Genomic DNA, 14,355 nt, shown 5'->3' with positions numbered 1-14,355 from the left:
GGGGCGGGGCTTGACACGCACACACTTTTTCCCCCAGTATGTAGATAGGGGCAAAATTGTTTGGTGAATTGGAACGTGCGGGGTTAAAATTTCGCCTCACAACATAGCTTAGGACGCTCTCGGGGTCCAGACGTGTGACTGTGCCAAATTTTGTGTCTGTAGCTGCGACGGTGCGGATGCCTATCCCGGACATACACACACACACACACACACACACACATACATACACACTTTGAGCTTTATATATTAGATATATAAAGCTCAAGTGTGTGTATGTATGTATGTATGTATGTATGTATGTATGTGTGTATGTGTGTGTGTGTATGTCCGGGATTGGCATCCGCACCGTCGCAGCTACAGTCACAAAGTTTGGCACAGTCGCACGTCTGGACCCCGAGAGTGTCCTACGCTATGTTGTGAGGCGAAATTTTAACCCCGCGCGTTCCAAGTCACCAAACAATTTTGCCCCTATCTACATAACGGGGAAAAAGTGTGTGTATCAAGCCCCGCCCCTCATTATGATGTCATAATGGTTGCCATGGCGACGCTGATGTCATCATAGGTTGCAAGCCCCGCCGCTCACTATGGTGTCATAATGGTTGACTATGGGATGGAGGATGTGTGATGGGTATATGGGCACTGGACTATATATGTATGACGGGTATATGGGCACGGGACTATGGGATGGAGAATGTGTGATGGGTATATGGGCACTGGACTATGGGGTGGAGGATATGTATGACGGGTATATGGGCACGGGACTATGGGATGGAGGATGTGTGATGGGTATATGGGCACTGGACTATGGGATGGAGGATCTCTATGACAGGTATATGGGCATGGGACTATGGGATGGCGGATATGTATGATGGGTATGTGGGCACGTGACTATGGGATGGAGGATATGTATGATGGGTATATGGGCATGGGACTATGAGATGAAGGATGTATGATGGGTATATGGGCACTCGACTATGGGATGGCAAATATGTATGATGGGTATATGGGCATGGGACTATGGGATGGAGGATGTGTGATGGGTGCATGGGCATGGGAATATGGGATGGAGGATGTGTAATGGGTATATGGGCACTCGACTATGGGATGGAGGATATGTATGATGGGTATATGGGCACGGGCCTATGGGATCGTAGATATGTATGATGGGTATATGGGCATGGGACTATGGGATGGAGGATGTGTGATGGGTATATGGGCATGGGACTATGGGATGGAGGATGTGTGATGGGTATATGGGCACTCGACTATGGGATGGAGGATATGGCCAAAAGTATTGACACCCCTGCAATTCTGTCAGATAATAGTTTCTTCCTGAAATTGATTGCAAACACAAATTCTTTGGTATTATTATCTTCATTTAATTTGTCTTAAATGAAAAAACACAAAAAGAATTGCCCTAAAGCCAAATTGGATATACTGTAATTCCACACCAAACATAAAAAAGAGGGTGGACAAAAGTATTGGCACTGTTCGAAAAATCATGTGATGCTTCTCTAATTTGTGTAATTAACAGCACCTGTAACTTACCTGTGGCACCTAACAGGTGTTGGCAATAACTAAATCACACTTGCAGCCAGTTGACATGGATTAAAGTTGACTCAACCTCTGTCCTGTGTCCTTGTGTGTACCACATTGAGCATGGAGAAAAGAAAGAAGACCAAAGAACTGTCTGAGGACTTGAGAAACCAAATTGTGAGGAAGCATGAGCAATCTCAAGGCTACAAGGCCATCTCCAAAGACCTGAATGTTCCTGTGTCTACCGTGCGCAGTGTCATCAAGAAGTTTAAAGCCCATGGTACTGTGGCTAACCTCCCTAGATGTGGACGTAAAAGAAAAATTGACAAGAGATTTCAACGCAAGATGGTGCGGATGTTGGATAAAGAACCTCGACTAACATCCAAACAAGTTCAAGCTGCCCTGCAGTCCGAGGGTACAACAGTGTCAACCCGTACTATCCGTCGGTGTCTGAATGAAAAGGGACTGTATGGTAGGAGACCCAGGAAGACCCCACTTCTTACCCCGAGACATAAAAAAGCCAGGCTGGAGTTTGCCAAAACTTATCTGAAAAAGCCTAAAAGGTTTTGGAAGAATGTTCTCTGGTCAGATGAGACAAAAGTAGAGCTTTTTGGGAAAAGGCATCAACATAGAGTTTACAGGAGAAAAAAAGAGGCATTCAAAGAAAAGAGCACGGTCCCTACAGTCAAACATGGCGGAGGTTCCCTGATGTTTTGGGGTTGCTTTGCTGCCTCTGGCACTGGACTGCTTGACCGTGTGCATGGCATTATGAAGTCTGAAGACTACCAACAAATTTTGCAGCATAATGTAGGGCCCAGTGTGAGAAAGCTGGGTCTCCCTCAGAGGTCATGCGTCTTCCAGCAGGACAATAACCCAAAACACATTTCAAAAAGCACTAGAAAATGGTTTGAGAGAAAGCACTGGAGACTTCTAAGGTGGCCAGCAATGAGTCCAGACCTGAATCCCATAGAACACCTGTGGAGAGATCTAAAAATGGCAGTTTGGAGAAGGCACCCTTCAAATATCAGGGACCTGGAGCAGTTTGCCAAAGAAGAATGGTCTAAAATTCCAGCAGAGCATTGTAAGAAACTCATTGATGGTTACCGGAAGCGGTTGGTCGCAGTTATTTTGGCTAAAGGTTGTGCAACCAAGTATTAGGCTGAGGGTGCCAATACTTTTGTCTGGCCCATTTTTGGAGTTTTGTGTGAAATGATCAATGTTTTGCTATTTGTTTCATTCTTTTTGTGTTTTTTCATTTAAGACAAATTAAATGAAGATAATAATACCAAAGAATCTGTGTTTGCAATCATTTTCAGGAAGAAACTGAGTATTATCTGACATAATTGCAGGGGTGTCAATACTTTTGTCCACAACTGTATATATATATATATATATATATTAAAGAAAAGGCTGTTAGGGTGGTACATTTGCAGCCCACTATAGTACCCCCAAGCAATATCGGGCAAAGCACAGGGTCAAAGACTATTTAAAGTTGGGCATAGTTCCCTCTGGCTTCCTTCTCATTCTCATCTAAAGGAAGTAAAACTGTTCTGCTTGTATGTTACTGCTTAGGAAATGTGTATGCCAGTGGGTTGTGATGTTAAATTAAAAGCCTGTTACAGCAGTTAATGTTAACTACACAGTCCTTAAAGATCTGGTACATAGGTAAAGCCCAGTGCATTCTAAGAACATCTAAGTGTAGACTGGTGTCTTGTTATCTGCATTATGCAGCTCAGGTGTCAATGAAAAGTAGCTGGTTGCTTTAGAGCCTACATACCCCGCTCTGAAGCAACTGGATCATTGACTCTGCCCTGCTACAGTTTCCCAATACTTCTCCAATGCTGTAGACACAAAACTGCCTCTGATATTAGCATGGTACAGAGAAGCCAAGGGAGAAGCGCAACCATGCCACTCATCTGAACTGTCAATCTTCGGGAGCATACCCCACCTTCCTCCTCCACCCCGGAAAATGGGAATTTGGTAAGAACAGGAGAAGTATTTTGGCATCAGAGGTGAAGATTATCCTACTTATGCACAAAACCATGCCACAAAATTCTGTGATAGGAATGCCAAGGCCAGGGGCTCCTTCCCTATTTCTAAAGCTGGGGCACCTTAGCTATCCATGCTCCCTGGATTATTTCTGATGGTGAAGACGCTGACATGTGCCTTGCTTAGCTCCTAAATCAGCCCTTATCTGTCCCCTCCTCAAGAAGGAGTTGTATTGTACAAGAATACACAAACCAGACTAACAAGGGAAGACGTACAGGGATAAAAGAAAATAGCAATCATACAAATATGCACTCACAAACAACACCAGGAAGAGAAAGAAAAAACAAATTGGAGAGGATGAGGATATGCACACAGACAAATCACCAATGCAACAGTCTTCAGAACAACACTCCAAACATCTCCTCAAACAACCAAAACCTCCAACTCCAGAACCAGGCAGTATGAAACCAACATTGGCAATCTTTAAATGCCAGAAGTGAGTATATATAGCAGAAGGGAGAGGCCAACACTGAATAGCTGAGACCATCAAAGCAGGAAAGCTCCAGGAGCCCACAACTGAAGAGATTAACCCCTGCAAGGCTAGCAGAAATGTGCACTGTTTAATATGATGGTGAAATGCTTCTAAACAGTGCAGGAGTATGTTAAATCAGGAACCGCGGTCTTCTGGCACCTCTCTGTAAACCTGTGACAATACCCCTCTTCTAAGAGGAACCTCCGGAATCTCAGGCCAGGTCTATCAGGGTGTGCGACGTGAAAAGTCTAGATTAACCTAACCACATGGACATCAGATACTTGTAGCCACATTCTCTCTTCTGGACCATAACCCTTACAGTGTTCCAGATACTGAAGAAACCGATGAACCAAATGAGAATCAATGATCTTAGCTATCTGAAATTCCCATCAACAATGACTGGGGATGGAGTTGGTAGTGATGGTTCAGAGGACACAACATATTTTTGGAATAGAGACTGGTGAAACACATTATGAATCCTAAAAGTGGATGGCAAAGGAAGGCGGAAAGCTGCTGGATTGATGACAGCAACAATCTTATAAGGTCCGATGAAACTGTGCTCCAATTTTCAAGAAGGAACCTTCAATTTAATTTTCCTCAAGGACAATTACACCAAATCACCAACATACTGTACATGTCCAGACCCACCAAGCATCTGCGATTAGCCTCACATTTATATTTGGACCCTATCCTCTTCAAATTATTCAGAACTCCATGACACATAGATGTAATAGAAGATGAAAACCATTCCTCTTCAGATATCCCTGAAGAATGATTCCTATTAAAAGAGCAGAACTGAGGATGAAACTCATATGCCCCAAAGAACTTACCAGTAGACTCATGACAATGGTTATTCACCACAAATTCAGCTAGAGGTTAGTAAATAACCCAATCCTCCTGATTCTCAGACACAAAACACCTATGATAAGTCTCAAAATTCTGGTTAACACGTTTAGTTTGCCCATTAGACTGTGGATGAAAAGCTGAAGGAAATGACAGATGGATCCCCAAACGAGCGCAAAATGCTTTCCAAAATTTGGAAACAAATTGCACCCCTTGGTCAGAAACAATATTGGTAGGAATCCCATGTAATTTCACAATTTCTTTGATAAGAATTTGTGCCAAGGTCTTGGCATTGAGTAAAGCGGGTAGCACAATTAATGAGACATCTTGCTGAATCTGTCCACAGTGATGACATCGACCGATAAATGAGTCCAAGGTCTACTGGGAATCGCCAATGGTTGGAGAGACTCAGATGAACTAGTATGAGGGGTCTTGGAACCTCACAAACACTGCAGTCTGCTCCTTACTCCTGAACATACTGGTGTACCCCAGACCACCAAAAAGCCAAGTAAGGAAATCTGTGGTGGCATTACTACCCAGATGTCCGGTACAGACAGTTTACCTAATGGACAGGCAGCAGGGGTATCCCACTGAGACTCTACCACCAATTTCTCAGGGTCAGAACATATAGATGCAATAACCACCCTTTTTGTAGTAGAGGAACAGGTTCACAATTATCTCCAACCCCAGGAAAACACCATATAAGGCATCTGCCTTAATGTTTTTATTCCCCGCCTATATGACCCTTTCCACCACAGAAAAAACACACTCCCCCTTTACGCCAAACTACAGCTGGACCAAAAGAATGAGTCGCCTCACCCAACTGCATGGGTTCCTCAGTTGACTCAGACCTAGGTTCCCTTGACCCCAGACCCCCAGCTAATTGGAGGGTTTCTTTATGTCTCTGGCATAGACAGTGGTACATATAAATAGCCAGAGACATGGCCACCTCAAGAGAAACCAGAGTCTCAAACAGAGAAAAGGCATTCTTTACCCTCACAGTTAGCCTTTGACAGAACTGGGTATGGAGTGCAGAATCATTCCACTAAGTATCTGTAGACAACATCTGAATCTCAGAGCAATATTCCTCCACTGATCGGTCTTGCTGCTGAAGCTGACGTAGTGTATACTCAGTCAAGGAGATACGGTCGGGGTCGTCGTCTATATGACCTAGAGCCTGAAAAAATTCTTCAACCTTCTGAAGTGACTGAGAGTCTGCTGGGAAAGAAAATGCCCAGGCTTGGGGGTGTCATGAATCATTAAGTGATTTGTGGCAGCTCTGGGAATTTAAATGTAGTTTCTTCCTTTGGTCCAACACAGGTTGGTATCAGTAGTTGTCCCATCCCTCGCTCCCTATCATTAGGGCCTTTATCTCTCTTTGTCATCCCATTGTATTCTATATGTTGTGCTGTTTTCTGGATATACCTGTGTTCGGACCTCACAGGAGGTCACCCTGAAGGAGAGAAATTATGATTCCCACTCGTTGATCCTCAGTTTCCTGAGGAGTGAGGACGTAATTGAAAGTAAAACAACAATCTTGTTTCACCCCCCAGAGAACCTGACAGGCAAAGCGATATTGGGCTCCACAAGGGGTTGCCTGGGAGTCGTGGTCCCTAAACCAGACGTTTTTGAGCACTGCAAAACAGCATTTGTAGGTCTGCCATTTCCATGCTGAGTTGCTGTAGTTGCCCTGCCAGAGCAGTCACTGGATCCATAATGGATTATAAAAAATGGTTTGGGTTAGTGTTAATGTAATGGCACTGTTGCAGGATATCCCAGGGCTTGGGGCTCCCTTTCTATCCCTAAAGCTAGGGGAACCCTAGCTATCACTGCTCCCTGGACTACTTCTGATGGTGAAGACGTCGGGGCCATGTGCATTGCTTAGCTCCTAAACCAGCCCTTATCTGTACCCTCCTCCACCCAGGTAAGTGGGGAGTTGTAGTGCATTAGAATACACAAACCAGACTAACAATGGAAGATGCAAAGGGATAAATGAAAATACTAATCATACAAATATGCACTCACAAACAACAGAGTGGAACACTGGGAAGTAAAGGAAGGAAAATCCAGATAGGAGAGGATGAGGATATGCACAAATACAAATCACCATGCAACAGTCTTCAGAACAACACTCCAAACGCCTCTTCAAACAACCAGCACCTCCAACTCCAGAACCAGGCAGTATGAAACTAACACTAGCATTTCCTGATTGCCAGAGATGAGTATATATAGAAGAAGGAAGTGGCTAATACTGAATAGCTGAACCATCAAAGCAGGAAGGCTCTAGGAGCTCTCAACTGAACAGATTAATCCCTGCACTGCTAGCAGAAACCTGCACTGTTTAATAAGGTGGAGAAGTGTTTTTAATTAGTGAAGGAGGACGTGAAATCAGACACCGTGGTCTGTAGTCTACCATTTACGCCTCATTTATGGGTCTTTATATCTGTGTAGAAGAAAAAATGATTGAATTTCTGTTTTTCTCCTGATTTTCATACAGTTTTCAGCCTGTCTCCATTTTACCATAAGGGTGACATTGTTTTTTTTTTGCATGAAAAAAGAGAAACAAACAAGTTTCCCAACTTCTTCTACCACTTAGACAATGAAAAAATGGACAGTACTCACATACAACATGAATAGGCAGGGCCGGCGTTTGGACCACGCAGACCAGGCAGATGCCTGGGGTCCGCACCTACAAGGGGGCCCCCTGCATCTGCAGTCCATTTATGAAGTGCCCAGAGGGTGTACAGCAGTGAATAATGCTGTGCATTGCTCTGAAGTCCCAGAGCATCTCTCGCAAAGCCCCTTGAGCCCCCCTGTCTCTTTCTCCCTGCAGTCAGGTTAAAAGTTGAGAGTGAGGGGGAGGGGCCGATTACAGCACAGTGACAGCCAGGAAGATGCCTGAAGCTCTGTATGTCTCCTCCTGAGTCCTGATCATGGCTGCTCCTAGCACTGTCGTGAGAATGGATATGCCTAAGTGAAGCCATAGAACCTGGTAAGAGCAGCAATAACAGGTCAGAGTGCAGTGATTTCCTCACTGTGGTCCGGAGCTCTGTGCTGATCGCTGCAGGATCAGGATTCACAGCCACATACAGCAGCGATCAGCATCAGCTCTGACCACAGTCACTAATCACTGCTTGTAACGTGACAGGACGACCTCCTGTCACTACTGTCTGGATGACACAAGACAGGGATATTGTCTGCTGAGTCAGGGGATTTATGATATGGAAATAAATGAATTCCCATGTGAAATAATAAGGGTAAACCATACATATATATAGTACAGGTGTGCATAGGAATCAGCGTTTTTGGAGCATTTTTTTGCAGCCAAAGCCTGCTCTCTTGGCAGTAAAAACACTGCTTTCAAAACACCCATTTTTTAGGGTATGTGCAGACGATCCGGAAATGGCAGCACTTTGGATGCAGTGGACATGTACTCCGTCTAAAGTAATGCCATCTGTTGAATGCAGGTGATTCTGCGTGTGGTCACTGAACCGTGCGGAATCACCACACCCAATACATCGTAGGGGTGAGATTTCTCTTGCGGAGACTCACATCTATGCAAGATAAATTGACATGCTGCGGTCTGGAGAGACGTGCTGCATGTCCGTCTCTGCAGGTGAAGTGCGGGCGTATGTGCATGCATAATGGACATGGAATTTCTAGAAATCCCCTCCACTATGCTGTAACATCTGGCCGCTGCTGGTTGGATGCTGCGGATGTACGCAGCATCAAGAGTTTACTGATTGTGGACACAGACCCTTAGAGCTTTTGCTGGGTTTTTTTGGATAGTATTAATTTTGTCTACAGTACATGTTTAATAAAGTTCGTTTTATTCACCAAAAACGCAGCGAAAAACAACGTTGCGACATTTGCAGCTTTTCTAAAACTTTTTCATTGCTTTCTATGGGTGAAAAAAATTGCTGAAAGAAGTGACACGCTGCGGATTTAAAAATTGCTGCAGTTGTGAAATTCAGTCAGGAGAAAATAAAAGGGTGTGTAGGAGATTCCTGAAAATCTCAGTCTTTGCTTGTGCTGTAAACTTCTTATTTGCAGAAGAAAAAGCTGCAGAAATTCTGCATATGAACATGGCCAAGAACGGCTTTTTAAAGTACTAGCAAAACATATCAGATTTCTGAAATCTCCTGCATGCGCTTGCTTTTTTTCTGACTGAATTTCAGAACTGTAGCGCTTTTTAAATCTGCAGTGTGTCACTTCTTTCAGTGTGTTTTCACCCGTAGAAAGCAATGAAAGAATATAAAAAAGAAAGCTGCAGATATTGCAACGGCATTTTTCACTGCAATTTTTTAAGTGGTTTTGGTGAATTAAACTATTAAGTGTCGTTTACATGTTCAGTATTTGGTCAGTATTTCACATCAGGATTTGTAATGCAGAAACAGCAGTGAACAATCAGAGGAAAACTATAGTAGAAACACGTCACCACTTCTGTATTTCTCACCCTCCTGGTTTTGACTTGCACATACTAATGTGAAATACTGACCGAATACTCAACGTGTGAACGTGGCCTTAAACATACTGTAGACAATGCAAACATCCTCACTTTAAAAAAAGCTGAAAAAAGTGTAAAGAACACCAGAAACAAGCTGAAAAACAGGTGTTTTGAAAGCAACATTTTTACTGCCAATAGAACAAGTTTTGGCTACTGAAAAAAATGCATGTGAACATAGCCATAGCGTTTCAGAGTAAGACTATCTGTGGTGTTACATAGGACTGCAGGTGATATCTACTATATTATCTGTTCTCAGAAAGTTATCACTGCTATCTATGGTGTTACGTAGGATGAGGTCACAGTCATGTGACTGGTCACGTGAGCCGGGGAGGGCTTCTGTTCTGGAGTGTGCTGTGCATAGAGGGAATTGTATGGCGATCGGTACACAGCCCCTTCTGAAATGACAGGTGGGCGTGGTGGCTGATTCGCAGTGCGGGAAAACTACAATCCTGACCGGGATAGCGAGTGGGAGTATCAAAATCGGGTCTGTCCCGCTGGATCCAGGACAGTTGGGAGCTCTGCTGTGTTATCTGCAGTGTTAAAAAAAAATTAAGAGGGGGTTGGGGGACAACTCTTTGTCTTGGGGCTTGGGCCCCCCAATCGTTTCTGACCCTAGCAACGCTCCTGTGTAATGCTAATAGTGGCAGACCCGTTGGCTGATATAAGGCCCCTGAATATGGGGGCCACAGTGCCAGCACAGGCCCCTCTGCCACCTGTATCCACATCCTGCTCATGTAATGTAACCTAAATGTGTGATTTTACAATGTTAGCATTTGGGGCCCCACTTTAAACTTTTGTCTAGGGCCCCACTTTGTCTAAAACCAGCCCTGTGAATAGGATTCCGGTGTTGTCATGAAATCATTGACCTGAATAACCATTTTTAATCTGCAAATTGGATAAAAAAGGGACAAGTCTTTGAGGTATTTGTGGTCTGCAAAAAAAAAAATGATACCTGAACATGCCCACAGACTCTAATGGAAAAACACGGATAAAACACGTGCGTGAAACAAAGACTTGTGAATGGGGTCTAACTTAAATTCATTGTAGTCTGGTTGGTGCCAAAACACAAATTTAGGAAAATGTAAATTTGTGAAATAATTTATATGAATAAAATAATAGCAGACATCTAGTTACCGAGGAATCATGTGATGTGGAAACCAAATATCACTGTCAGTTATCTCAGTGTAATGGTTAGTGAGAAATCTTTTGTCAATGAAAATATCTTTTATTCTTACCAAAAAAACTTTGTGATAACTTTCCCGGGTTTTCCAACAGTTTCATTATTACTAGCTTAACTGTTTTATATAAGGCATGTATAGATTTTTTATAGATACACATCCCTGAGACTTTCCATTCTGTCACGTCGTTAAGATTTCTATACTTTATATTATTTACAAATAATGAAAATTTCGAACCAAAATGTTCAAAGCAGCATCTTCCTCTTGGGTTGTCACCAAGCTTTCCTCAACTTTTGAAAGGGCCATTCTACTTCCTCTTCTATTAGCTTGATTTGCATTTTGCATTGACATGTAACAGATGGCTTGTAGTACATATATAGAAAAGCTGGAGACATGTAATGGTGGCATATTGGATTTCACCCAATTTTATTAAAATTCATTTCCCAAAGTTGATACAATCTGCAGTAATTTATACAAGTTGCAATTACCCAGTTCCTCATAATATGAGATTGAGAAATTACTAAACAGAACCATAGAAAAAACTATCCAATACATCCTTTTAACGTATGAAGATATATTCAAACATGGCAAATATTTGCAAAGATTCCTGCTGCTGTTCCATTCATCTACATGGGGCTTGAAGAATCATTGCACCTGCTACAGAGCAAACTCCATTCATATGTGTGGGCCAAATACTAAGGCTATGTGCACACGTTTAGTATTTGCAGCAGATTTTTTCAGCTGCAAAAACCAGCGTGTTGGCAGGAAAAACGCTGCATAAAAACACTAAAAGTTTTGAAAATACGTGTTGAAGTTTCAAATCTTCAAGGAATAAATAAGCAGCGTGTTCATGAGATTTTAGGAAGCTCATTCGCTTTGCTGGCACTGTAAAATACTGCTTGTTTCAGCGGCGAAAATGCGCAGTAAAAAACTGATGCCAAAAACGCAACATGTGAACAAGCCCAAGCTAGCAGAAATGTCTGCAACATGCGTTCTGCATATAAAAAAATACCCTAAAGTATTTATAGTTGCAACACTGGACAAATTCAGAAAACACGTCTTGGCGTTTCCAAGATAAGGGCAATATAACAATAATAGCAATAAGTAGCATGTCACTTACAGCACACAAAGAGCATATGCCCGGCACACAGATTCACTATCTCGCACAAGGAAACTGCCATCCTTGCCAGCCTGTGACAGCAGATCTTCAGCTTTGGAGCGAGTGATGTACCCATGGTACCAGCTTAAAGACATCTCAGGAAGTGTCAATGCAGAATTTCCATAGGTCTCCCCCTTGCTTGTCCTCTCTGCAGTCAGGATCAATTTCTGCACTTGTTCAGGAGTCCAAATGTTCTCCCTAAGTTCTCTTGTTCTCGGTGTGTTACATTGTTTCCTGTTTTAAACGCAGAGATGCAAAGGAAACAGTAACATGGGGACTTCCTTATTGTAACCACAGCTGAGAAGGGAGGGGGTGGCTGAAACGCATGACAAATTTGTACTATAGCACCAGGCAGCTGGATTTTACTAGGAGCAATTTTCTCAAATTGTAGTTATTTTTAATTCTGCGGGATGAATTTAGTAAATGAGATGGGAAGCTTTACACTGAAGCTGCCACCAGCAAACAGTCTTCTATGGATAAAACTGCGCAACAATATAGGAGTCATATGTCCTCATCCACATACTGCACATTTGGTTAGTATTTTTCATCAGTATTTCCATACCTCCCATCTTTTGAAGAAGGGAAAGAGGGACAAAGGCTGCGGCACACCCAGCGTGCCGTGGCAAATTGTAGGCCATGCCCCCCCGACCAAACCCATTTCACGACTAGTCACACCCATGTCCATGCCCCAACCGCACCCATTTAGCACTGCTGACCAGACTGACTGTTACCGAGGGAACAGTGGCTGGCATTATGGGCACAGTGGCTGGTACTGTGGGCACACTGACTGGTACTGAGGAAAAGAAAGAAAAAACAGAGAGAGAGAAAAAAACAGAGAGAAAGAAAGAAAGGAGACAGAGAGAGAAAGAACGAACAGAGAGAAAGAAAAAATGAACAGAGAGAGAGAGAAAGAAAGAAAGAACAGAGAGAGAGAAAGAAAGAACAGAGAGAGAGAAAGAAAGAACAGAGAGAGAGAAAGAAAGAACAGAGAGAAAGAAAGAGAGGAAAGAATGAAAGAACAGAGTGCAAAAGAAAGAACAGAGAGAGAAAAAAGAAAACAGAGAAAGAAAGAAAGGAGAGAAAAAGAAAGAAAGAACAGACAGAGAAAGAAAGAAAGAACAGACAGAGAAAGAAAGAAAAATAACAAAGAGAGTGAAAGGAAGAACAGAGAGAGAAAGAAAAAGGGGAAAGAAAGAACAGAGGGAAAGAAAGAACAGAGGGAAAGAAAGAGAGCAAAAGAAAGAAAGAAAGAACAGAGAGAAAGAAAGAATGAACAGAGCGAGAAGAAAGGAAGAACAGAGAGAGAGAAAGAATGAGGGGAAAGATAGAACAGAGAGAGAGAAAAAAGGGGAAAAAAGAAAGAACAGAGCAAGAAGAAAGGAAGAACAGAGAAAGAAAGAGGGGAAAGAAAGAACAGAAAGAGAGAAAAAAAGGGGAAGAAAGGAAGAACAGAGAGAAACAAAGAGGGGAAAGAAAGAACAGAGAGAGAGAAAGAAAGAGGGGAAAAAAGAAAGAACAGGGAGAGAAGGAAAGAACAGAGAGAGAGGGAAGGAAAGAAAGAACAGAGAGAAAGAAAGAAAGGGGAAAAAAGAAAGAACAGAGAAAGAAAGATGGGAAAGAAAGAACAGAGAGAGAGAAAGAAGGAAAGAAAGAACAGAGAGAAAGTGGAGAAAGAAATTACAGAGAGAAAGAAAAAACAGAGAAAGAACAGAGAGAGAAAGAAAGACGGGATAAAAAAAAGAATAGAGAGAGAAAGAGGGGAAAGAATGAAAGAATAGAGAGAGAGAAAGAAAGAAAAACAGAGAGAGAAAGAAAGAAAGAACAGAGAGAGAGAGAAAGAAAGAGGGGAAAAAAAGAAAGAACAGAGAGAGAAAGAAAGAACAGAGAGAGAGGGAAGGAAAGAAAGAACAGAGAGAAAGAAAGAAAGAAAGAAAGAAAGAAAGAAAGGGGAAAAAGGAAAGAACAGAGTTAGAGAAAGAAAGAGGAAAGAAAGAATAGAAAGAATGAAGGAAAGAAAGAACAGAGAAAGAAAGAGGAGAAAGAAAGAAAGAAAGAACAGAGAAAGAAAGAACAGAGAGAGAAAGAAAGAGGGGAGAGAAAAAAGAACAGAGGGAGAGAGAAAGAGGGGAAAGAAAGAACAGAGAGAAAGAAAGAGGGGAAAGAAAGAAAGAGAGATAAAAGAGAAGAGAGAAAGAAAAGAGAGAGAAAGAAAGAGGGGAAAAAAGAACAGAGAGAGAAAGAAAGAACAGAGAGAAAAATTAGAGAGGGAAAGAAAGAACACAGAGAGAGAAAGAAACAGAGAGAATGAAAGAAAGAACAGAGAAAGAAAGCAACAGCAAGAGAAAGAAAGATTAGAGAAGGAAAGAAAGAACAGAGAGAGAGAAAGAAACAGAGAGAAAGATTTTATGAAGATACTATAGCAGTCCGACTCCCATTGTAATGCTCACCCGAGCCTCCACCTATTCCAAGGCGATACCGCTGTCCGCACTGTCGGAGGAGGACACGGTGATGGATCTAAAGCATTCCCTGAAGTGCCTCCATGGTTCCGTCACAATTTCCTCCCGAAATTACCTCATTTCCAGTCAGCTTCCAGCACATCACTTCCGGTGGA

The 14,355-nt window shown here is 42.6% G+C and overlaps 1 protein-coding gene across 2 annotated transcripts in view; it reads right to left on the bottom strand.

Annotated features, from left to right (window-relative positions):
- INPP5D (inositol polyphosphate-5-phosphatase D) overlaps positions 1–11,982 on the bottom strand; it is a 221,960-nt gene extending 209,978 nt beyond the window's left edge. Inside the window, exon 1 of one of the 2 annotated variants that reach the window (XM_073581251.1) lies at positions 11,706–11,982. In XM_073581251.1, coding sequence (XP_073437352.1) covers positions 11,706–11,839 — 134 coding nt within the window. In that variant the 5' untranslated portion in view covers positions 11,840–11,982. The remainder of the gene's footprint in view (positions 1–11,705) is intronic. The other variant, XM_073581250.1, reaches the window with a different exon arrangement.
- Positions 11,983–14,355: the final 2,373 nt, after the last annotated feature.

This window comes from Dendrobates tinctorius, unplaced genomic scaffold (genome assembly GCF_039654945.1).
Source record: "Dendrobates tinctorius isolate UK_male_01 unplaced genomic scaffold, ASM3965494v1 ptg000069l, whole genome shotgun sequence".
NCBI classification, from domain to species: domain Eukaryota; kingdom Metazoa; phylum Chordata; class Amphibia; order Anura; family Dendrobatidae; genus Dendrobates; species Dendrobates tinctorius.
The sequence above is the reverse complement of the archived record's forward strand: the minus strand, read 5'-3'. Positions and strand labels throughout refer to the sequence as shown.